Below are 26,040 nucleotides of genomic sequence, written 5' to 3' on the forward strand. Positions count from 1 at the left end.
ACTGGGAGTTTCAGATACCTATTCTGAGTAAACATTTTTGACTTGTAATCAACAAGGTTGGTGAGATTTAATCTTTGTAGCTAGAATAAGTTTTCTTTGGTGCTCAGTTGTATCCAGGACTGCTTCTACAGAATGCTGTCCACAAGAAAGCTGGGGGGACTTTTTACAAGGGCCTGTAGTGACAGGACAAGGGATAATGGGTTTACATTGAAAGCAGGGAGATTTGGATTAGCCGTAAGGAAGAAATTCTTCCTGGAGAAGGTGGTGAGGCACTGAAACAGGTTGCCCAGAGAAGCTGTGGATGCCCCATCCCTGGAAGTGTTCAAGGCCAGGCTGGATGAGGCTTTGAGCAACCTGGTCTGGTGGAAGATGTCCCTGCCCATGGCAGGGGGGCTGGAACTAGATGGTCTGTAAGGTCCCATCCAACCCAAACCATTTTGTGATTCTATGAAACCAAGCCAGCTGCAGGACTTGCATTTTGCCTCCACTGAACATGAGATTTCTTTCGGGACATTTTTTTCAGCCTGTTGAGCTTCTTCTTATTAACTGGGAGCTTTCTGCCCCAGCTTTTATCATCTGCAAACTTGCTGAGAGTACTCTCTATCCTGTCATCTGGGTCGTTACTAGAAAATGTTCAACAGTATCAATCCCTGGGTGATTCGATTAGTAATGAGCCACCAGCTGGATTTTGTACCACTAATCACCATCCTTTGGTAATCCAGACAGTTTTCCATCCCCTTATCTTACTTAGCCAGTCCTATCTGTCAAGTAAGGTTATGACAAAGGTATAAGAGACCACGGCAAAGACCTTGTTCAAGTCAAGGTATACAGCATCCACTCGTATCCCCTTATCCATGCAACCAGTCATACATTTGGTTAGTCAGTCCACTTTGGCATTGGTGAATCTCTGCCTGCTGTTCCCAGCCACCTTTCTGTCCAGTATTATTGTTGCCAATATCACTATAGGTAATATTGGGGTTGTTATCAATTAGCTTGCCCAGTAATATTGTTAATAATAAAAAATGTTTCAAATTAACTTCTTTCACAGAAGCAAAGTACGTCTTCTGTATCGCTTAAAAATTAGTCTTGTTTACTCATTTGCTGCTCTATTTACTTGCTTGAAGTAACTTTCATTAGTGAGGTCCTATGCTTCACTGGTATACAAGTCACTTGCATACTGACAAAGGAGGCCAAGGGGAATTAGGATTAAAATCTCTTTCCTGGTTAGGCTAAATTTCCATTTTAAAGTCTTTCTAGTGTAGCAGCATCAGTTAAGCATGTGAGAAATCATTACTGCTAATGACTACAGCTGTCTCTCCAAAACTTACAAGATTTCTGTAGGCTTGTGTTAAGACTCGCTCTGAACTGGAGTGACTGAAGCACAAACATGCATCCCATTTGGGTTTTCAACTCTCTGAGGCAGTGATTTAGCAGGGCTTGGGGTCAGGTATCCAGTCATGATGTGCTGCAGTGAGATTTGCTAGAGGCTTCTGTTGGAGCCTGAAGGGCATAGTTTCATGTTGATGGTCTACTCTGATGAAAATAAGGGCAGCTGTCTTTTGTGGTGGTGGTGAGCTGAGCTAGCTTAAAATAACAGAACCCCTATTTCTATTAAAAAAAAAAAGAAGGTGATGACATTTTGGCTAGTCTAGTACCTCGTGCTGGCTTACTACATGACTGCTCAAGGGAATGGGTAGGAAGGCAGAGGGGTTGGTTGGGAGCCTGACAGCTCCCATGTATATTGCTTTAAGTCACCCTGGAGGACTGTCCCCACCGTGTATGGATGATAGGTACTAGCAAAAATAGTGTTGTTGGGTAAGGCTTTTTCTTATGGGCAGCTGGTATAGTATAGCAAAATTTTGCCAGTAGAAATGGCATCTTCACTAGGTTGGGTTACTTTGCAGACCATAGTGCCAACAGCTTTTTTTATTTAGGTAAAGTTTAGGATCTTTTCAGCTTATTTATTTCTTGTGTGGGAACGAAGTTGTTTATTGAATTCAAACTTTTCAACTTTTATCCTGGTAATGCTTTCGGTGTGTTAGAATTAGGATCAGGTAAGAGTTGCTGGACAGATTTTGAAATATTGATAAGGAAAAGATGAAGTTTCCCTTCAGAATCATGTTACCCTATCCTCCTTGAGGGGTAAATAAATACGAGAAGAGAAAAGACAGGAAGATGATGGATTTACTATCTTGACCTTGTACTGTTGCGAAGGCAGCCACTGGATTATGAACAAGGGAGCCAAGTCATCTCTACTAGGAAACTTGTAGTAATAAAGCAGCTATTACTCACTCCATGTTTGATATTTGAGTTCTAGAAAACCATCACCATTGTGATATAAATTCACAATGATTTATAGTTACCTTTCTCCTCCTGTCTAAATGCTTTATTTCTTAGTCTGTGCCTGTTGGGGAATGTTGTAGAGGATGAGTGATTTGTTCTAATACAGTGTGCTATGGGTTGTCATGCACTCCAATGTCTGGTATTTCAGATGATGTGCAGGAGGCTTATAACCTGATTAAGGACCTGGAACCTACAGCTCCACAGGTAATTGGAAACTGATGTCATGGTACGTAAAGATGGAGGTTATAAGTTGGTATGAATCTGCCACATACAAAACAAGTATCCTGAGAACAGCTCGCCCCATTCCCACTTGTAAAACTCTTGTGTTTTCCATCTTTTTAGCAGCAACAGACTTAATATAAGTGTGTAAAGTATTACATATGAGCATGTATGAGTACTTAGCATGTTTATTGCCATACCACCTGGGGTCAATAAGAATACAGCTCTGTTGTGTGCAGACTTGGTTCTAGTGAGCTGACCATTAGTGCATAGATAAAAGCTCTCTTCCAGTTACAGCTATTTATCACTTTTGCCCTGGCGATGGTTACCATCCCCCAGATCTACTAGCTCAGATGCTCATGCAGTTTGTCCTGAAGCCATTTCAATAAAAATGAGCTAGATTAGATTAAACAGTTTAAATAATAGGTCTTTTCTAATTCCATCTCACTTTGGCTGCAGTGAGTGAAAACTGCGGTGTCCCTTGGCTGCTACTGTAATTTTCTTTTGTGACTGTTCCAACATCTTTAGTCTCTGATTTATTCCTCTTTGCAGTTTATTTTCCAAAGGTCACATAGCTGGGCATGAAAGGGACCTTTCATGAGTCTGTGTGAGGATTAGATGGAGGGAGGGAAAAGGAAAACCTCAAGAACACAGATCTGGTGATTCTGTGCTGTGGAGTGTCTTCTGCTGTTGCTTTTCACTTCTTGCCTTTTTTAGTACAGCAAGACTGTTTGCTGCAGCTATTGGTCCTTTCACCTCCTTGTCCGCCATCTGTGTACCTAATATAAATAACATAATAGCATTCTTGATCAAATTTTGAAATCGGTGTCTTTGTAGTTTTATCCATTTTCTCACTCCCACTTGGAAGGAACTCCCCGCTGCGGCTTGCAAAACTACTCCTTTGGTTGTTCTCAAACAGCTACTGGCTAGTACTCTCAGATTGTTTCCTTCCACTCCACTGTTGGTCTGTGTACGTCCCTCTCTTTTTCTGTGTTTACATCAGTGACAGGGCTGTCATAGTTATATCTCATGGTAGAGATTACATGGTACTCTGGTCTTATTCCTAATTTCAGTAGAGTAACGTGACCACAGAGCGCAAACCTCTTGACGTTTTTGCCCTGATGAGAAACACTATGCATTTTGGAGCAAGGATGGTAGTGGTTATGGTTAACCGGTGCGCATACTTGCAGTGGGGTGTGTGCGTTAATATAACAATATCGCGCTTGATTATTGGCCATATGATGGAGAAGGGGGCTGCTAGTACCTTATGGTGTTCCTTACGATGCATCGTCTTTGAACATAAGAGTTATCGGAAAACACGCTATGACTTTGCATCCCAACCTGGAACAGGTTGCCCAGAGAAGCTGTGGATGCCCCATCCCTGGAAGTGTTCAAGGCCAGGCTGGATGAGGCTTTGAGCAACCTGGTCTAGTGGAAGGGGTCCCTGCCCATGGCAGGGGGGTTGGAACTGGATGGTCTTTAAGGTCCCTTCCAACCCTAACCCTTCTGTGATTCTGTGATATTTAGCAGAAGTGACTAGATGACAAGTAGAATGGATCTGGGGAGGGGGGAACTTTGTGCTACTGTGCTGAAGCACTATCATAGCAACCAGCTACTTATTAAACTGAGTTGTGATAGAGTTGGATTTAAGAAGAAATTAATGTACAAGTAGGCTTTTACAAGTCTCATGAAATTTTCTGATTGTCTTCTCTGATCCTTTTTACTATTTTCTTTTTTTTTTTTTTTCAGGAATACATCCTGAAAGGAGTGGTAAATGCAGCACTTGGACAAGAAATGGGCTCGGTGAGTGAAGCCCGTGACGTTCTCCAGCTTCTCCAACAGCAGGATGTGAACAGATCTGTAGGGACTGGAAGGGAGTGAAAGTGAAGGAGGCAGTAATTTCTCATTTAGATTGCGGGATCCTAATCTTCTTCCCATCAGAACTCAGTCCACAATGTGTGAAATTCAAATCTCTGTTGACAATAAATCAAACTGAATTTGGCTTCTCTGACCTGCTTCCAAAAAACCAGTTTGCTTTCTAGAGTGTTCTTATGTATCTAGGCATGTACAGTGGCACATTTATCTCTTCTGTTTTTACTTCAGCCCTGGTTTGTCTGTTAGTTGCTCCTCATCTGTTCCTCAGAGCACATTTTCACTGAATTGTAGCATTAGCTCTGGAACTCAACTTTTTTTTTTTTTCCCTCTCGCAGAGAGATCATCTGAAAATTGCTCAGCAGTTTTTCCAGTTGGTGGGGGAATCAGCCAGCGAATGTGGTATGTTGGAAATGTTCTTTCTCCACTATGTAATCCTTACAACATCCAAATATATACCATCCTATCTTTGTCTAACTGCTGGCTGTTAGCATGGCTATTGCTAGGCATTCTATTGCTATAGTATCAGTAACAGAGAGTCTCTCATTTATTGTTTAAAACATATTAGCAAGTTTAAATTAGACAGCTCAGTTAATTTCAAACCTTATTATATGGATTTGGCTGGAAACAGGCTATACAGCAAATGCTAGTCTTCACTGATAAGACAACTGTGGTAGCTTGCCAAGCCCACCCCTAAACCATTCCCGTAGGCACCATGTCTACAGTCTTCTAAATACCTCCAGGGATGGAAACTCAACCACCTCTCTGGACAGCCTGAGCAGGTGGCTCTACACAATACAGGATTATATAGAACCTGACTTAAAATTTTATGATGAAAATGCACTTCTGTTACAATGATCTGAGTATAATCAAATTCAAAATCCATGTGCTAGCAAAAACCTCAAAAAAATTCCACAGTTATTTCAAGAAGGGATGGTACATAATAACCTTTCTCATTTCTAACAGAAAATTTTCTGTGAAGTAGCAGTGAAAAGGATGAAATGCATCTGATTTGAACACTTGAAAGAACCTTTTGTATCTTTAAAGAAAGGGCTCGCATTCATAACTAATGAGCTATAGGAGACAAATAATGGCAGGACTAGGTGTGCCAGTGATACAAAATTACCCATAGTGGGGAAAAATGAAAGCTTCCACAATGATGAAAGCTGTGGAAGAACATACAAGGCTGCATAATAATAATATGTAAATTAAATTTATCTTTGATAAATGCAAAGTAGTACATGGGGAGGGGAGGAGCTATCAGGAAAGTTGAAGATAATCTTAAGAATTGATGAGGAAAGAAAGAACAAAACAAATAATTACTGTGCCATTGTATAGATATGCAGTTCCCTTTCTTGAATACTGGCTGCAGTTCTGGTTCTTACATGTCAACAAAAATACGGTAGAACAAGAAAGGGTACAATAAAGACAGCAAGGATGGTCAGGGAAAGCGGGTAGCTTCTTGAACTCATCATAAATGACAAGGAGAAGAGGAATAAAGAAGAATTAGTTACCATACCAGACAAAAAACAAGGAACAACAAAATAAATCATCACACAAGGCAATTAAACAACACAAATTACTTTTTCACGTAAATACAATTTGTTGGGTATAGAATCTTGCAAGAACCAGAAAGTATAAAGAAATTCGTAGAAGAAATGTCCACTGGCTCTTTAAACACAAATTTTTCAGTGATGATTAGGAAGTCCTTGGTGCAGATTGTTGAAAGCTGAAAGAAACTTCAAAGTAAGTGGCATTACATACCAGAGCATGTATTATATGTGAAATCAGAATATATTCTTACTATAGCTGTGTATTCTTACTCAGCAAGCTTCTGAATCCGATAGACTTGGGATCCAATTCGATCATTTTTATGCTGTTAGGAAACTTATGTTGTATATTTGTGGTCATTTTTGATCTGTTGCCTTCGTTTTGCTGGATTTAGACTAGAAAACAGAATTCTTGCTGTTTGTATACTTGGGCTTTTGCTAAGTAGCCAGCTGTGGTCTTCAAGCATGTAAATCACGCTTCAGCACTTCCCACTGTGCCAGTCCTTGCAAGGAGCCAGTACCACTAGATTGTCTGTTTAAGATCTTTATCAAGTTACTTTAGCTGCTTTGCAGATTTGTAATAGAAAAGTAGGTTGTTCACACTGGAGTGAGGAAATACTATGCTGTGTCTTTGCTCACAACTGGGCCTGAAAGGCTCCTGATTTTAATGTGGATTATCAAAAATTAATGGATTAAAATGAAAATGTGGAATATTTTTTCAAAACCAGGTCCTATCTTTCTGCCTTGCTGTTGTTAACTGTAGAAGTCTCATGACTGCATCAAGAAAAAAGCAGTTTAGGAAGAATACAGTCTCATCTATTTGTAAAGCCATTTGCAGTCCTCAATTAAGCCCTTTCCCATTTATAATTAGATCACTGACTTGGAGGTTCAAGGAAAGTTAATGTGAAAGTCCTTTCCAATACATGTACGCATTTCATCTCATCTTGGAAATTATTTAAGAGGAGAAGGGACACCCAAAACAAAACCCCCAAAGCACTTACAGTGTAGGAGTCAATATTCAACCTCTAGCAGCAATAAACAACACCAAAACCAGCAGCTTCGTTTACGGGTTTTTTTAATCTTAATAAAAATTGTTAATCTCAATGACATAAAATGGGACTGGTGTTACAAAGGAGGATGTAATTAGATTTTTGTAGTTAATTGTGATGTTCTTCTCCCAGGGTCTCAGTTGGGTGGAAAATTAAACAGATCAGACTTCTGAGATAAGTTAGGGAGGAAATGGAGCAAGGGGAACATTAGTGAAAATAAATGAACATTTATATTTCCATTAAATGCAGTGTTTCTGGTGTTTAACATAAGTCTTGCAAACTACCTTAAAAGCACTGCAAGCATAGTGGCTAAAAGCACCTCTTTCCTTTTCAGTGCTCCTCCTTTAGGACCAAGTCAGGCATGTCTGGTGTTGGGTGGGAGGAATGAAACTGTTCTTCTGGACTTGGTCTTTTCTTTGCAGTATTTTTCAAAACGAGAACTTTTTTCCTCTTCTGCAAGAATCACATGGGATGAATTAGAACTGTAAAACACTTTAGTTTTACTGTCACTAGTAGTATTCATTCCGAAGTTGTATGAGATTTACAGATGTTTTATGTGTTTGTTTCTTTCACAAAATCTTTCACTAAAAGTATATGGAAGATGATTTGCTGGGATAACAAAATTTCCTGCCAAGAGGTGGGCATAAAAAAAAAAATACTGAAACTTAGGAACTTTGCAGTCTTATATGGGAAGTGTGGTTCTAATGTTTTGCTACATTTTTTTTACTGAAAATGTATTCTCGGTTTTAAGTTTTCTTTGCATGTTTATTTGCATTTTTTTATTTTGTCTAAAATAAATTGCTGTGGGTTTATGGACTTCAGAAATTGAGTGCGAGAGAAAAGGAGCACTCCTGAGGTACCTGCATTCTCATTACAGCAACAAAAAAAAGAGCGGTGGAACGCTGAGGAAGATTGTTTCTGTTATTGTCCTGTCAAGGCATATCTGTGTCATAAGTATGCCTGCACCTAAAGAAGGGCCGATCACTGTACAGGCCAGGTTTTGTTCCCAAGTGAACACTTCATAAATAACCAAATAATTTTCATAAGTTGGAGAACTGAGTGATGTGGTTCAGACATAGATAAGGATGGATCCTCTCTATATGGAAATGAGAGGACATCCACACCAAGTATCTCCTAGTGCTAAAAGTTAAAAAATGAGAACATTCTGCCTGCCTCCGAAATACATTTTGAGATGTCATATAATGCTTTCCAGGAATAATTACTACCCTACCTTACTTAAAGGAGAACGTACAGTTTTCCAATGGAATGTTGTATTTTTTTTTGCTGTGGTATGGAGTCAAAATACTGGTCTTCAGATACATGAAATTTCTGTATACAGAAAAGGTACTTTAATTTTCTAGTGCGGATGGATTGATGGTAACAGGAGCAGATTACTTCAGGGCTGTTGGTAGCCTTAGGATCTTGCCTTCTGTCACCTCACCAAACTGCACAGAGCAACACGCTCTCTAATGATCACTTGATGTAGGGAAGTAGTAGTTAGTGGTTTAACATCACTTGGGCTTACGACTTGCCAGCTGCTACTTGGGTTCATCCATCTCTGACCAATTTCTGCTGGTCGGGTCTTAACAAAAATTAGTCCTAGCAAGCTTGCTTCAGAACCTCTAAAAAAGCTTTGAAACAGTTTTTCAGCAACACAGCTGTCAATTTCAGGGTAGATGACAGCATAGTACGGTGGCAGCAGGGTTTACAGTGACATAGATGGCAGCAGAGTTTACTGACACTCGTTTGAACTGATATGCCTAACTTATTTATGGCTTTACCACTTCTGAGCAATGTGGTAATCCCAAGTGCGAGACAATTAATTTTCATATTTCACCACTGAGTATTTTTCCTGTGTGGGTTTTTTTTATATAACTATCTTCAGTGTCACAAGCTCAGTCTTTTATTGGAACTAAGATTAAAACGCGTATAACTTCTTTGTTCAGGATAACTGAATTGAAAGGCGTAATTTTAAGGAAAAAAGGCTAATGAGGTTAGAATAACAAACTCAGGCTTTGTATCAAGTGTAATTTCCTAACAGTAAGAATAATTCATGGTAAAATTATGCTACATAAATTGTGTCACGATGTTGTTTCAAAAGCGGCGGCGTTGACGTGGTGTGCGTCGCCCAGTGTACACAGAACGAAGGTATTTTCCTTTAACACACAAATGTGCGTGGTACAGACCAGCACACCATCGGTACAAACCCACAGTTATTTATACACAAAATACTGCTAATACATATTCATTGTTATTCTATTAAATGATTGGTTAAAATTCTTTGCCCACGCGTGCCTGCTACGATTTTTGAGCCTTTACTTCCTTAACCTTTTGAGTTGGTGGGTTTCTTGAGTGGGTGGTCCTCGAGTCAACAGTCATGATCTCCCCCTGCAGGAATTACCTTTCCTCTAGTTTCACTTAGATTTGGCCACCTTAAGCAGTCCTTCACGGACCTTTAACAAAGCAGGCTATCATTCAGCTGGGGGTTTTGTTCTTAGACAGCAACATCCTGGTTTACAAGGCCAAAGTATTGTTAGGGTAACATGGACTAAGTTAATCTTTATTGATATAAATGGAAAAGGACTGTTACCTAAACAATTTGTCTCTGTAGAATTTGCTGTTGAGTAGAGTCTTGTACTAGTTATTGCATGCTGTAGAGGAAGTTGACAAGATGATCTAATAGTTTTTCTAACCTCTAGTATGGTCCTTTTCCTTGAAAAGTCAAGTTACACTACTTTTAGAAGTTAGCTGCCTTCATAGTTGTCAGCGGTCTTGACAGTGATTTCCGTTACCATGTGATGGGTTTTTGTTTGTTTGTTTCTAATTCCACAAATCTGCATTTTTCTTTTGAATTTTAGATACCATTCCAGGGAGACAGTGCATGTCCTCCTGCTTCTTTCTTCTTAGACAGTTTGGTAACGTCCTGATTTACCTCAACTCCGTCAAGGTTAGTATCATTATTTAGTATGGGTAGTACTCTAATGTGTGGAATCACTGCTTAAGGAATTAGACTACTACGTGAGACACCATGTAAACATAAAAATACACAGAAGTGCAACAGGAGCAACAAAACAGAGGAGTAACAGTGGGACATAAGTGGTCACTACAGCAAATGGATGAAAATGTAAGGAAGCAGGTTAGATAGCATTGTGCAGCATGGTGGTCTTGCCACACTTGTGAAGATGAAAGTGTAGTGGTTTTAAACTTTGTCTGGAAAGAGGTTGTTGAAGAAATTCCAAGCGGCTTTAGCCACTGGAATGGCTCTACTATAGTGGAATGAAGAGACATCCTACCACCACCACCCCATACTGGAGAGTGTGTATGTTGTGGTTTGAGCCCAGTCAGCAACTAAGCACAACACAACTCCTAGCTCACTCACCTTACTGTCCCCCAGTGGAATGGGGGAGTGAATTGGAAGAAAAAGGTAAGAAAATTCATGGGTTTAGATAAGAACAGTTTAATAATTGAAAAAAAATATAATAATAATAATGTTAGTAATACCAATACTGATGATAATATGTAGTTAAAATAATACTAGTAATAATGATAATAATATTTAATAACAAAGAAAACAGTAACAACAAACTTTTTTTTTTTAATTATATAACCACTCACCAGCTGCTGGATGACGCCCAGCCTGTCCTTGAGCAGCAATGTCCCCTGGCCAACCCCCCCCCCAACTTCTATACCATGCATGATGTTTTATGGCATGCGATACCCCTTGGTCAGTTTGGGTCAGCTGTCCTGGCTGTGTCCCCTCCCAGAAGCTGGGAACACAGCTGGAGTATAAGAAACCGAAGCTTTGTCTTAATGTAAACATTGCTTGGCAACAACTGAAACATTAGTGTTACCAACATTCTTCTCAGCACAAATCCAAAACATAGCCTCACGCTAGCTACTGTGAAGAAAATTAACTCTGTCCTAATTAAAACCAGCATAGTATGTAATTGGAAAAAAAGGAGAGTTGGAAACTAACTGAGATTTGTTTTGCCTAACTAGGGCCATCTAAAAGTCAGACTTCCAGTTATAACTGATCATCTGGTTTCAGTCTATAGCCAGCTGGGGGGAGATGGTAATTTCCAGAGGAGAATTCATCCTGAGTATTTCTTACGCTTAGAATGGAGTGAGTCACCCTCTAGAGATAAGCAGCACTTGCCGTTTACTTCAAAAGTTCTTTAAAACCTCATTCTAACCTGAAAATCTGAAAGTTCAATGTGATTACTCATCACCTCCAAGGTATGTGGGAAAGCTTAGAAATGAGAGAGAGAGAAGGGGAGCATGTGAGGAGGCAAATGGAGTCGTCATTAATATTGGAAAGTAAGGCAATGGTTAGGGTTTGTAAAGGAAAGAGCCAGGAGCAAACAAGACATGAAACAGAAATTAAGAGGGTGAAAGTGGGCAACAGGGTGATCAGAGGCCTGAGGCAACAGAAGTACTATAGGGAGGGGATTGAGGCAATTCTGCATCTGTGAGGGTATAAAGGAAAGTGTTGTAGGAAGAGTCAGAAAGAAAGTCCAAAGGTAAAGGAAGAGCACAGAATACTCAGTGTTATATTGTAAGATATTAAGAGCCAATGCAGAGGGAAATATAGGTGAGAAATGGATCTAATGTTTAAAACTGCCAGGCAGGAGGCAGAAATAATGACAGTACAGGTATGCGAGCCTTCAGTCCTGCTTTATTTGTCAGCTAGAAGAAGGAGCATCCTTACCCTGTCAGTTTAGGGGGAAAAACATTTTATTATGCATGCACAGGGGAGGGGAAGGGTTATTTGACTGCTTGTTTGGATGGTTTGTTTTGGTTTAAAAACTTAGCTGTTCTGCTGAAAGTATGTAGAACTACTGTTGCACGTTACAACATATATATGTGGATCTCCGCTTGCAAGCTGGACTTTTCCACCTATACATACGTGCCTTTGCTGTCAGTAACAATAAATCTGTTTTGATTTGACCCATACTTGAGTAAAGATGATTTTTTTTTTAAATACTCTCTCAATTTTCACAGTTGTAATGTGACTGCATTTATAAGGATGAAACAACATATTATGCTGAGTAAAGAGAACTAAAAAAGAAAAAGATTGCTGCATTTCATTGCACAGTGGTGTACTCGTATTTGAAATACTGGGCACTCCCCCCTCAACCACAGGAAGAAAGGGGATTCAGAGTATAATTAGAAACTGAAATATTGTCTTCAGAGATTTAGATGATGGATACTAATTGCTATAGAGGGAAGTTAAGAAAATAAAATCATACAAAATGAGGATTAAAATAAAGAAGGTAGATTTGAAACCTCCATTTCTACTAGGAGAGGCTGAAAATAAGATACAGCTTGCTGGAATTTCAGCAAATTCACCATGTCTTTTCTAAGAAAATGCATTTTGTCCCTCTCAAAACACAGTAGGCTTATGGGACTCATTGTCATAGTTCCAGATAGGTTTGAGTTGCAAGTTTGGAAGGTTTTATAGATTGTACCTAGCAAGTTGCAAAATGATCAGGCTTAAATAAAATATGTATTTGTTAAATTCTTGAAGGGAATCATAATACTGGTACTTTGAGATATAATGCAGTTGATGAATAGCAAGGGACAAAGTTTTCTGCCTACCACAACTTTCTTTGCAGGGTCCCTTTTGAAGTAGTTGATACTTATCATTCTCTAGCTGAGATTAGCCACTGCTCAGATATCCTTAGGTCATTCCCCTGGTCTTCAGGTCACAGGGATGCAAATAATTCTTCCTGTACCATTTCACAGGTGAGGTTTAGGTGGCTTTACAGTCACCTTTGTGTTTCACTCACAGGAATCAGCTTCAGTAGACTGCAGCTCTTTGCCCTCTGTGAAGATTGTTTGCATGATATTCTCTCAGGAAACACCACCTTCATCCATTATGGATTAAAACTGCTTTAGGCTTGAGAATGGCTCAAAGGACACCTTTTTACAAATGTATTGCCAGCTGCCCCGAGGGTGACATTATAACAGTGAGGAGCTAATTCTGGCCACAACAAATGCTTCATTGTTCAACTGGGTATCAGAGCATCTCATTGAAATGGGCATCACTCAGAGCACGGTTAGTGTTATGAAGAGATTGAAGACCACTAAAAAGACCCGCAAAAGATTGATGTTCAGTACATATAATGTGGTTAAAAAAACCCCAAAACAAACAAAACCAACAAACCCTAAACATTTATCTGCTGTGAATCTGTTGCACTTGTTTTGGTTTTGCAGCAAGTCTAGTCTCTAGCACTAATACACAATAGCACTAATAATATCCTGACGGATAGAAGGACACATTTTTGAGTCTTGTTGCTGACCAAGTTTGTTTTCTGTTTTATTTCAAAATGGAGGCTTTTTGAACAGCAGGAACTATCCATGCAGTAGAACTAGCATCTTGCTCACCAGCTTTGCTTAACCTGGGACTTGTGCTGATTCACACGAAACTATCATTGAGGAAAAACAGAGTCAAGTGTTGTAATTCTCATACGGTGAAACCAGTTAGTTCACCCTAAGGGTACTGAACTGTTTTCACAGACTGAACTTGAGACTCATCCAATTGGTTCATCCTCATGCTTTCATATAGCTTACTATATTTGCTGGCTCTTTTGGAGCCTAACACAGACTATTTGTGTGAAGCCTACGCATCTGGCAAATGGTGGCAACCCCCACCGCGCCTCTCCAGGCACTGGCTTGATGTACGTGGGTGGACTGGGTCAGCACCACTTTGACTACCTCTGACAGGGAAGGGGAAAAAGTTCCTCAAGTGTCCCCACATAATGAAAGAAGATAGAGAGCACTGGGAAAGGGTTTTGTCCCTTGCTTCCCATACCTTTTGTACAGTCCTGGTTGTGCTTTTTACCTTCTTCTCCTCACTCTTTAATGAGGGAACAAGACGGACACTTGGTTTCCTACACAAGTTCTGTTTCTTTTATAGGTGTTACATAAGGAAAAACATTTCCACACACCTTGCTGTTATGCACACAGGAAAACTTTTCTTGCAGTAACTATAGTGGGTAAACCACCCACTTTTTGCCATGTTCTTTCAGAAGCACTGCACCTCTGCCCAGCCGGGATCCTCAGTCCTATTCATACTTGTAGCTGTGGTATTGTGTTCTGCCTTACCTCTACCTGCTCTCTACTGTGCAGCGGGGTGGGACAGTGCTGAACATAGAACACGCTCAGCTGACTTCTGGTCATCTGCGTTATACTTCAGTCTGGACTTCTAACTGGGACCAAATCTAAGCTATTTGGGCCAAACCCAAACACCAGGCTAATCTGTACCTACAGTTGTATTTCCTGCTTTGGCCCATGCAACTTTTCAGAAAACACACAAGTAGCTTCAGCCTGATCTGTCATTAACTAGGTATGTCCAGTCTAATATTACGAGAGAGGAAAACTTAATGTTGCACCTCAGATAGAGAGTAGGGTGCCAGTAAACAAGGCAGGAGCTTAAGGAAGTCCTATTACACACAGCCTGGTACTGTAGCTCCACCTCCATCCTGTGATCCAGTGTTCCAGACTACCATATCTGTCGCATAACCAGATCCACAGGATCTCATGTTGAACCTGTAGAAGTCTTGGAAAAACAAACTGCTCATCTCCTTAAGCCATTAGGGAGTCAACTGCCTATTTACCAACCCAGTAGTGAAATGAATGCTTGGGAGGTGAAAGAGACCATGGCAGCACAGCATGTCTTCACATGCCCAAAGTGAAAATTACGCCCATAAAAGCTGCCACCGCAATTTTGAGCTGGGAGCATTCTCCAGATCTCTCATGGTTAATGCTGTGGAATGTTCCAGCTGTGTTTGTAGTCACAAATGTAGGATGGAAAGCCAGTCCATAATTTTCTACCCACTGTTTATAAATGCCGTATGTTCATAATGTGGGTTTTCTTGTTTCTTCCTGTTATCTTGATGTAGTCTGACTCAGATTTGGGGAGGGTGAGGGGTGGTGGTGTATATTTTTAATGTTACTATACCATGGGAGGAGCTTTTTTTTTGTTTGTTTTATTTATTTGAGGTTTGTGTGGCTTATTTTCCAGAGTTACTTCTACAACGATGACACTTTTAACTTCAACTACGCCCAAGCCAAAGCTGCCATGGGCAATTTTGGTGAGGCTGAAGAGGTACGTATTTACTTTCTTTAAAAATCAACAATGGAAACATTTCCCACATACTCCCCTCTTTCTGTCCTTTTCTTCCTCCCAATCTTCATGTTCCTTGAAAATAAGCAGTTTGTGAAACATCATCTTCCCCTTCTTAGAGGAACTGAAACTCTCTGTGAACACTTTTATATTATCTTATTATCTTGCTAATCTTGTAATGTGAGGTATATGAGGAGTCATGCTGCTTGTGGTGCATCACAAGAGTGCTTGCAGCTATCTCTAATTGATCAAAGAATGCCCTCTTAATCACATTTCCTACGCTTTGTCTGGGATCCCAGGCAGTCTTATTGTTCAGACTGACTAGGGCACACGCTGAGTAAAAGACACTGAATAGTTAAGAGCTCCTAGGTGTCCCTAGAAATTTGTGTTTAAAAATAAATAAATAAATAAATAGATTCTTCCCCTGGGGGATGTGGGAGGAAAAGAGGAAGTGCTCGCTATCTTATTCAGCAGCATCCAGATGCAGCTGGAAGAGATTAACTTCTACACACAGCATTTTTTGTGTCTATGTACAGTAGAAACTTAATTACAACTAAGCAAAAGCAAATAGCTATTATGAAGATGGAAGCAGCATTTTCCACAAGACCAGAAAGAAGACAAGCCGGGGGGGAGGGGGAAGGTTTGTTTGGTGTTTGCTTTGTTTTGTTTTCCCTGTCGAACTTGTAAACTCTTCAGGTTTCTTGACAAAAGAAACCCCCTGGTTTTGGGGTTTGGTTTGGTTTGGTTTTGTCCCCTTCCCCCTGCCTTCAGCATCCACCCCCTTAATTTCTGTGACCTGAAATTGCGTCTCTCTAAGAAAAATATCTAAGACTGTCAGGCAAAATGGATATTTCAATTCACCCGTCTTAATTTAGTTAGCTTAATGAAAATGTAGGTATCTTAAAACTATGCTAGCAGGCTATGCTGGTAAAAATGGTAATGCTGTAAGTAAGCTTTAGCTGCAGTCAGGCAACAAACAACCACAAAGGTGTAAACTGCTGTTAATCCACATTTTTCCTCTTAGGTTCTTACAAATGATTATATAAAAACTTGTGTTATGTAGCTGATGCATTTAAATAACAGGATTATGTAATTAAATTGATTAGTCTGTCAGACGAATGGCTGATCTTTGCCTGTGATGACACTTTCATACAAAGATCACCCTTCCCCGGTGTCTTATAAACTTGTAAAATATCTCCACATATAGCACTTACTAACTTACTAAAAAGCTTTCCTCCCTAGACGTAGTGAAATAAAACTTCAGATAAATTGCTACTTTACCCTGTTAATGCTGCTTTTTTATTTTTTTAATTTTTATTTCTTCCTCACCCCCAAAATCAAGGGGTCAGCAAGATTTAACCAGTAAAAATGACAGTAATTTGTGGAACATGCTGTTCCAGTATGCACATCTGCTCCTATAAAGGTGTTTTGAGTTTTGCCAGTAGCATCCTAGCATAGTTACAAATACACCTGCGGAGGCATAAATAGCAATTTTATTCCTCTGTGACTAAAGCCTGAGAACATTTTAAAACTTAGAACTTCCCCTATGCACCCCTTTAGCTGTAGAATGTAATAAAGCTGTATTTGTAGAGTAAGTTTCAAAAGACGAGCGTTTTGCCTCAGAACCTTACTGAAACCAAAGTGGTTAGAAACAGCTTATTGCTGGCCTGGCGTGATCTCTGACATGTGTGGGGAGGAAAGGCTCATACATATGTGAAACTTCTGGTGTTTCAAGAAGATGCTAGTGTTATTGCTTTCTAAACAAACACAATCCAAACAGCTTTTCCCAGCATTCCTTTGTGCTGCGTGTGTTGCATGGCCGCCCACTGGCCCTGGGCTCAGAGCAGGCCTCACCCCCTGAGCAGCTGGCACTTTGCAGCTGCAGGCATCCCTCGGCAAGCAGGGCACGGTGTGAATCCTCCACCCACCCCACGCAGAGATGCCCCTGCACGACACTTGCGTACCCTAACTCTTCTCATGAAGCAGTTGTTCGTGTGGCTTAAGCCTTAGCTGCGTGATGAAACGAGGCAGATCTGCCTTCTGTTTGTTTGAAAGCACATGCATGTATAATCTTCTATTTTCCTTCTTCCTGCAGGTGTTCCTTTTGATCCAGAGTGAGAAGATAAAGAATGATTTTGTTTACCTCAGCTGGCTGGCTCGCTGCTGTGAGTCACTTTACCCTCAACACTACAGAATACAGATCCTCCTCTATTGCATCAGTCTTGGCAATCCACTTTCTTAATTGAATTTAAGGTCGTAGGTGGATTCAGGACTGTGAAAGTGAAAAGCTGATTGCACTAGTTAGAGTGTGGGTGGTCAGTGCACCTTTCATACATCTGGCTTTAGTAAGCAATTGCTGCTTTAGTGCAGTACTGTTGTAGTTCCATCAGTGCAGCCTTGTCCTAACCAGTGAACCTTTTTCTTCTCAGTTGTCTACTCAATTGCTTGAGTGAAGGTTTTCTGTCTGAAAAGACTGAGTTACAACTCTGAAACGTTCAGAGTAAAATCTAAAACCGAAACATCCCTACAGGGTGAGGCAAAAGGGTCTGTCTGACTCCCAAGAGTAGCCCATGTCTGACGTCCGGGTGTCATGGTTGTTCAGTAGACAGCCTTTGGTTCTGCACTGTAGTAGCTCTCTGGCATACAGCTGGGGATACTCTTTAAAGGTGCTACGTACCACACAAGAAGTAGAATCGACACCATGTTATCAATACAAAAAATGTTGAGCTCTTTCGTAGGAGTTACTGTTTATTCTTGAGTGTCCTTCTGCCATGCTGAATTCTTCCTGAAGTTTCAGCAGAGCTGCTCTGTTCTCCTGTGTCTGACTTACAGTTTTGATTTCAGATTGGACTAGATGATCTCCAGAGGTCCCTTCCAACCCTGACCGTTCTGTCATTCTGTGATTTTTTTCATTCCCGAACAGCTGCTAAAATTCTTTGCAGAAAAAGCTGCTCAGTGATGAGTATAGTTATCTTTTTGTCTCAAGTATGTAAGTCACTGTTAGATCCTTCTGGATAAAAGCTGCTGTAGAAATTACAAAGCATTATAATACGTTCATGTCAGAGTATGATTAGATATTGAGTCATAAACAAATCAATGCTGAAATATTTCCCAAGGGCAAAAGGTACCAGAGATGCATCTTTTTGGATGCTAGACAGTACTTTTTGTTTAATGTTATTGTACTGTTTTACCAAATTCTTCTTGAAAAGAAGGTAAAAGAACCCCATCGAAGTCACATAGTACCCCATTGCTCTAGATAGATGGGTCGGTATTTGGAAATTAAGACCTGGCTGTTTGCTACTGTGTATGGTCTCGAGCTGATGAAGGAAATTTCTGATTTGATTTCTCAGTGTCTATAAATCCTGTGATTTGGTGTTACATGTTTATTGATGAGTGCCACCCATTCTACCTGCAACATATGTATTAGCACCGTGGGCACGGATATAATAAGCTAAACAGTCCCTCTTTTGGAAGAGCACAAGAGTGGTCCATGTGTGAACAGCCAGCTACTCTGTGAGTAGCTGGTAAGACCTGAAAAAGAAAGGAATACTCAATTTCATTTTCTTTTCTCCCAGTACTTGAATGAGTCTGGAATTACCAGTTTCAACCTCAGGTTCAATAGAATGGGTTATCATCTCCAGAAAATCAAATTTTAGAGTTCTTTGTGTTCAAACACCCTTGTGGAATTTCCACTAGCTGAGGTGGAAGATTCAGGTTCTTTTATTTCCTGTTGTGTATAGCATTGATGTTTAAAGTTCAAGGCCAATGAAAAATTCTAGTCACATAGGCAAATTTAAAACCAGAACAAAATCTCAGGCATTTGGAAACATTTTTTTCTAGTAGGTGCATAATGACAACTTCTGTTATGCTTGGAGGGGCTTCCTGCCCCCTCCCCGCATTGATTTGCAATGCATCATGGGAATTGAATGTTTAGATTGAGGTGGGCACCAAGTATTAAAGACCTCAGATCCGTGCCAATTAAAATTTTTCTGTATGTAAGAACACATAATCCTAAATCTCCCCATCTAAACGGATTGCCACAGTTCAGTGTCCTGCATAAAATAACTTCTCTAATGTTTTCCATTCTGTTCCTTAATCACAACTGAAATCAGGAGAGTTGTGCTTATTGCTGTATCTGTGAAATATAAATTGAGACGTAAACACCATAATGATTCCTCTTGACGCTGGTATTCTCTGAATTGCTGTTATCGCTAGTAAGGCAGAAGGACAAGTTTCCCTTCCCAACCTCATGCTGAGAGGGTGAAGCATGCGTTTACATTTAGCAAAGAAATTTGGGAACATTTATTCCACCTGCTATTGAGTATTGTGCGTGCTGTATTCTTTTCACAATCCCAGCTTTGTGTTGTTATTGCAGATATTATGAATAAGAAACCACAGTTGGCCTGGAAGCTCTACACGAACCTGGAGACCTCAGGGGAGTCCTTTAACCTTTTGCAGCTCATTGCAAATGATTGCTACAAAGTGAGTCTCCTCTTTAGAACTTGGTGTAAAGCATGTTAATTCAGTGGTTATGCCAACAGACTTTTTTTTTTATGCTTCCCATCATTGCCATCACTAGTGAACTTTCTTTCGTAACAGTGGGATGTCTAATAACGCAGATGAGTTGGCAAGGATTAGTCAGTATTTTAACCTACGGACTTTCTCGGTAGACAGCCCACTGATGAAAACGTTGGTAAATTACTGCATGCTTGAGCTATCCATAACGATAACTGTTTCTGCTGCTACTTGGGATTCCTTGTTGATAGAAATGACAAGAAACGTGTAAGAAAAAAAACCTACCCTGGATTCAGCAAGGAGCCTCATGCTGCATTTTTTTCTGGGACGGTGTCATTTTTCCTTAAGGCTTGTCATGGCAACGGGAGATACTTGTTTGTTAATCATAAGGAATTGGAAAGAGAACTCCCACAAGCACTATTCTGTCTGCCCAAGTGGGGCAAAGAGACACGATGCGTGTGTAGTCACTAGCAACAAAATACTTGGGCAAAATGGCGAGCTTACCTGCCTATGGCAGGATCCATGCTAACACGTCGTAGGTGGCCTTTTAAACCTTTTCCAGAGGGGACTGTCAAAGAGATGAAGGTAGACTAAGCTGTCTAACGCCTTTACAAAATCATGCTGGACAAGACAATGTCCACTTTAGTAGGGATGATCTCGGCATTTTAGAACAAGTTAAAATATATGCTATCTTACTTTTACTAACCTTCTAGAGTGTGTTTACTAGTTCTGATGTTCCATGATAATATACTGTTGGCACACCCCCAAATTCTACTTTATACAAAGCTATGTTAATAGTGAAGAGATCTTGGTTAGCTGATGACAATTCTGCCTAAATTCCTGACATCTGATTCTTCAGTCAGTGTCTGTACACGGTGAGACTTAGCTCTGATTGAAGTTTTCTTCCTGTTCTGCAGAGCATGGAAAGAAAACATGAGAGCTGCTTCTGCAGGATGGATGCAGAGGCATATAAAGAAACCTTGCTTGAGAGGATTGTAAATGGCACTGTTGGCAAGAAAAACTGATTGTCCTATGCAAAGAGTACCACTGTGCAAGATTTCAGTAGACAATAATAGGATGCTGTATCTGGCATCCTCTACCATATACAAGGATGATTGGACTGTGTTGGGACCTAGCGGAATAGCAGCTCAGTGGTAGGAGAAAAGGATGTTCTTCTTTAAAGTGTCATGATGAGACACAGACCATCCACTTTTCAGCATGTATTGGCCAGACCTTAGGAGATGAACTGAAGTTATTTGGGGAGCAACTGGTTTAGATTTAATTTAAATTAAATATAGAATGATAAAGATGGATTGTAATGTGATTGTGAAAACATGGTAGAGTGTTTTAAGAAGGCAGATGTGAGAAGAAGAGCAGGACACAGGCAATGGGTGTAAAGCTCGTGGATCTGGTTCAGTAGAGCCTAATGCAAGTGACTACACTAGAGCTAGCAGCTGTTAGCATAGGCTTGTCAGAGATACAGTGACCAAACATGCCATCATCGAGGAAACATAGTAAACGGAGTCCTGTTGAAAACCTCCCAATGATTCTCAGTTCAGACAAGCTGTCCAAAGAGCAGCAGTATCCACATACTATCCCTAACATTCTTCTTTGCTTTTTCCTTCATCTGATAAAGTAACGTGTTCTCAGAACCCTAACAAATACATAACTGAAAGTCAGAAAATCTGCCTTGTCGTCTCAAAAGCATTCTTCTAAAACTGAGCGAATTAGCCCTTACCCATCTTTTGAGTATTCCATCTGCCATATCACCCTAAAAGTCTTGTTGCTCAAGCCAATCGCCGTGCCTCTGGTGTTTCCCATAGCTGCAATCTGTGAAAGCAGGTTGACAATCAGACTTTATGTAAAGTGTCTCTCTAGACTATTTTAAGTCTCACTTAAATCTGTTGATTGCTTTGCCTAAATTCTTCTCAAAACCTAATTGTACCCTGGAGGAGAAGCAGCTCCACACTCTGGATTTATCTAGAGCTCTTAAAAACTGCACTTACAGGACTAAATTTTTTAGCCTAGTTATGTGTCTATGTATGGCCATAAATTGCTCCAAAGACCAAGGAATTTAATTTCAAAAATAATTAATATAGTGTTATAGCTTGTCTTTCTACATTACCAGCTATCTGTACCTGTTCCACTAAATGGCAAGGCTCATGTTGCTTGAGTGGTATTTTCCAGTTGTTTCCAAAACATTCTGTTTTACCGGAGATCCACAGACAGCGGCGTAGCCATACCCTCAGAAGGACGTTACACTGGGCTTCGCCCAACAGAATGCTGAATGAACATGAATGGAGCAAGGCCAACGGTGTCCTGAGCCTAGGAGCGGCTGGATGCCTGTTGCTATGCAGATGGAAGTTGTTCAGTGGGGAAGCTGGGATGCAGGACTTCTGGCTAATATCTTGCTGTTTCTCATACAATAGCCCATCTTAACCCACACAGGGAACTGCATATGACTTGGGGTGAATCATTCCCTGCTTTTATGTCAGCTAGAAGGAGGACATTAAACCAGGATCTGCTTCGTGTAACTAGAGCAGATGCCAGCTTGGAGGGATCAGTATTCAATTTTTTGTTTTTAGCTGACACATCTGATACTGTTCATACTCACTACACTTACTCCCAACCGGTTAAGTCTTTGCCAGTCACCTGTGGCTAAGATCTTCCTGTATGTGAATTACTACTCATTCCACAGTACCAGTGTTTTGCTGACTTAAATATCCAACTGTAACTCCGACAGCCTGTCCTTCATTCTCAGCAGATTCAGGCTTCCAGCTACCACAGGATGGGAGGTTGTGCGCAGTCTGCCGCATTTGCTCTCTCACAGGAAGATGCTAGCCACAAAGAGCTTTGCTGTTCAGGCTTGCCCAGGTGAAGAAGACTGACAGCCATAGATAAGGTCCACATGAGTTATGCTGACATCAAAAGCCACAGTTACTGTGGTCACTCCTTTTGCGCTGCCTGTTGCCAACCAACTTGCTGCTTATTCCCATTTACGAGTAGAGAACCTAAGGCAGAAAGGATAGGGTACACAGTGAATTTTCCTATGCTCAGGAAAATATTGGATTATAGAGTCATTGAACTTTACTTTTTACTGTGAAGAAAAAAATTAGCTCTAATTTAGGCCCAAAAGACATGCAAATATTTCTCTGTGACCATCTCTAGGTAAGGAAAAGTGGTTCCATTTTCAAGTGTCTGGATTAGTTTGAAGTTGATATTCAGTCAAGGACTTTGGTATAGTCAGTATGACACTAGATAGAGCACCTCATAAAAAAGAAGTCCTGTAAGCCAGCGTTATCTGATAAGCTCAAAACAACAGTGCTGCTCGTTGCCAACTAATAAAGTTCACAGTGCGGTTTGTCTGCAATATGTTCAAAGATGTGGGCCAGTGCTGTTATACCACCACCTGTTTCCCTACGTAGAACTGAAGTGTGCCTGTTCTCTGTCACTTGCTGCCTGCAGACAAATGGGGAAATGCACGTTACTTCTGTTACTTGCTGCTGGTTGCAGAAAACTGGGCCCCAAATTTTTACACCTCCCCAAAAGATGGTCATACAGTCAGGAATAATGTTTCACTTTCTGTGCAGATGCGTCAGTTTTACTATTCAGCCAAAGCGTTTGATGTTCTGGAGAGACTGGACAGTAATCCTGAGTACTGGGAAGGCAAGAGAGGTGCTTGCGTAGGTGTCTTTCAGATGATCTTAGCTGGCCAAGAAGCAAAGTGAGTATTCTGTCTTGTTTGTGAGTGTGTTTTGCTCTTTTCCTATTTTCAGTTAGCTGTAAGCCAGAATGGTAATCTTAATTTTAGGACTGCATATCCTCTGCCAATTCTTTATTGACCTTTCAGAGAACAAACACTGGCTAGTGGTTCCATATGCTGTGTTCAGTTTGAACTGTATCTTCCACTCCAACAGTTACAGAATATATGGTGGAGAGTAACTTACAAATGCTATGAACTGTAGGAAATCAAAATGTTAGTCATTACGGTAGGAAGAGCTAAGTTATAAATGTGGTATGTTCATGAACTGAGGGATAAGAACCTCATTTCATGCTGAAGGGGTAAGAATGGAAAACTGTCCCATAACATTTTAAGTTTCATAGAACAGAACTAAGAAAACATTCACTCAGAGCTGTAGGACAGACACGATTTCTTTAAACAATGAGTAGATGAGACTGTTTTCACTAAAACGTGGTTTTTGAAGACACTGTCCGTGTCAGACAAATATACTTAATTGATGAAAGCTTAAAGGAAATTATTGGTGTTACTGATAATTTTGCTTCTGGCCCATTTCACTGGACGGGAGAACGAGAGAGAGTAGCGAGGCTGTATTTAAGAACCGTTCCCTGGTGAACATTCTGTTGTGATGCCAGATGGCCATCCTCCCCTGGCCCAAGTTGCTGTTCCGTACGTGAACTGGTAGGTGTGTATCTTGGCTTCTACACCTTCTCTGCTGGAATAACCTCCATAACTACTGCACCCTTCAAGTGCCCTTTCAGCAGTTACCAGGTGCAGCAAAGTACACACGGCTTGCCTGGTTTGCCATATGCATACAAGTCCTTGACATGAAGTGCCTGGCAAACTGCAGCTTCCTGCTGGGCTTCACCTATTGGGGGGTTCACTTCCATGTTGTGTGTATTTGTCTGTAAGGTACCTGGGCAGCGTTAAGCTAGATGTTGCCACACTGAAGACTAGGACATAGCATTAAAGAAAGGAAAAAAAGGTTGTTTTGTTCTGGGGAACTATTTTGGAAGAGTAAGGATTTATGTATACGTACATGCACAGGCACTGAACTCTCAACTGATGACATTTACTGTATCTGTTGAGTCTCATCCGCATGTAAATCTTTGCTTTTCACCTTTGTAGAGAGATTCTACGGGAAGTCGTGCACCTTCTGAAGAGCACTGGTAATTCTCAAGTAGAATACGTTGTCCGCATCATGAAAAAATGGGCCAAGGAGAACCGCGTCTCTGTTTAAGTCAGTGCCAGAGAGTGAACTGGGTCAGTTACTGTTGTGTGTGTGGCTGTAAGATGTGGGGCTTGGTTTCTCCTGTGCATTCCGGGTATCTCCTGCCTTGTAGGACTTGAACTATGGAGCGGGGTGACCCAGCTCAGAAACAGCGTAGTGCAGTGAGATTGCAAAACATTCAGCAAGTGTTACTTTCTGTTAAAGCTTTTTACACCGCTCTCTATTCCTCGTTCAAAGCTTCTCATTTTTTTTAGTGGGAATTCCAACTATCCCCAAATCAAAGTGCCTTGGGATGTTCCCCAGATTTCTCAACACAAGTAACTGGAGTGCTCGGGGGGGGTGGGGGGTGGGGGTGGAGTTCAGCAAGTCTTGTGGCCTCTGGAGAAGAATCATTTGTTAAATGGCTGAGACAAATCTACTTCAGCAAGAGGTGGAATGTGGCAAGTAAAGGGGATGACAGTGACAACCAAAAGCCAGTAGCAGATAATACATAAAGGGTATAAGATAATACATGAAGACTTCTATATATAACCTGTCTGGGGTAAAATACAAACCATATTCCGAGCACTGTCGTTTTCTTGTCATCTCTTATATTTCTCTATAAGAATTGTTTTCTCTCTTACCATTAATTCTGAAGGTGAGAGTTAATCAGCACAAAATGCCAAGCTCCAAAGTGCCTTATTTGCTTTCAGGTTGACAGCAAAGCATGACGGTACCATCTTTTTCAGAGCATGGAGATTTGTCCGACTCTATTGTTCAATCTTGCTTTGAGGTCTGACACTCAAACATTGGTTCATGTTAATGTAATTCATGTGAGTATTCCATTTAGTTTAGCAATTTGATGGATAAAACAACTGAATGTTCAGAATAATTTTCTTCAGCCTTTACCCCCCTAGTTAGCAATATAGGTATTATGCTTTTGGATTTACTACTTTCCTGTTTTCTAAGGAGAACAGTTCAGGGAATGCATCATTCTAGAGGAAGGCAGCAGCTGTAACATAGGAATGTATTATATCTTTTGCAGCAAAAAACATTTGTATATTATTTGTAAAAGGAAAATTTACAATTTGTAAATTGGCAAAATACAAAGGTTTTTTTTATGTTTGGGAGGGGAACTCAGAATACTGTATTCTCGACTGTCTGGGCTTTGATTAAAGCTCTTAATTGAATCTACATTTGAATGTCTTGTTAATCTGTGAATGTCGTGTTAGTCTGGAAATATTATATCCATTTTGCTGTGGAAGAGAGCAGATTTGTGACTGGTTGTTAAATGTATGTTCAGTAATCGGTCAAAGGCAAGCCAATGGCCTTGGTCCCGGTTTTCTGGTGGTTTGATGCTGAAACCAAGGAGGCTAGCTGTACAAGGAACATACACACCTTCCTGCCATATAGCA

General features: G+C 40.5%; 1 protein-coding gene across 1 annotated transcript in view; it reads left to right on the plus strand.

The window, feature by feature from the left end:
• TTC26 (tetratricopeptide repeat domain 26) overlaps window positions 1-24,821 on the plus strand; it is a gene marked incomplete at its 5' end in the record, with an annotated part of 44,505 nt that extends 19,684 nt beyond the window's left edge. The window contains 9 exons of the mRNA XM_010152919.1: window positions 2,492-2,547; window positions 4,312-4,365; window positions 4,773-4,836; window positions 9,892-9,980; window positions 15,060-15,143; window positions 17,257-17,326; window positions 19,537-19,643; window positions 23,267-23,400; window positions 24,544-24,821. Coding sequence (XP_010151221.1) covers window positions 2,492-2,547; window positions 4,312-4,365; window positions 4,773-4,836; window positions 9,892-9,980; window positions 15,060-15,143; window positions 17,257-17,326; window positions 19,537-19,643; window positions 23,267-23,400; window positions 24,544-24,655 — 770 coding nt within the window. The remainder of the gene's footprint in view (window positions 1-2,491; window positions 2,548-4,311; window positions 4,366-4,772; window positions 4,837-9,891; window positions 9,981-15,059; window positions 15,144-17,256; window positions 17,327-19,536; window positions 19,644-23,266; window positions 23,401-24,543) is intronic.
• Window positions 24,822-26,040: the final 1,219 nt, after the last annotated feature.

The sequence above is a fragment of the Eurypyga helias genome, unplaced genomic scaffold (genome assembly GCF_000690775.1).
Source record: "Eurypyga helias isolate BGI_N326 unplaced genomic scaffold, ASM69077v1 scaffold15560, whole genome shotgun sequence".
NCBI classification, from domain to species: Eukaryota; Metazoa; Chordata; class Aves; order Eurypygiformes; family Eurypygidae; genus Eurypyga; species Eurypyga helias.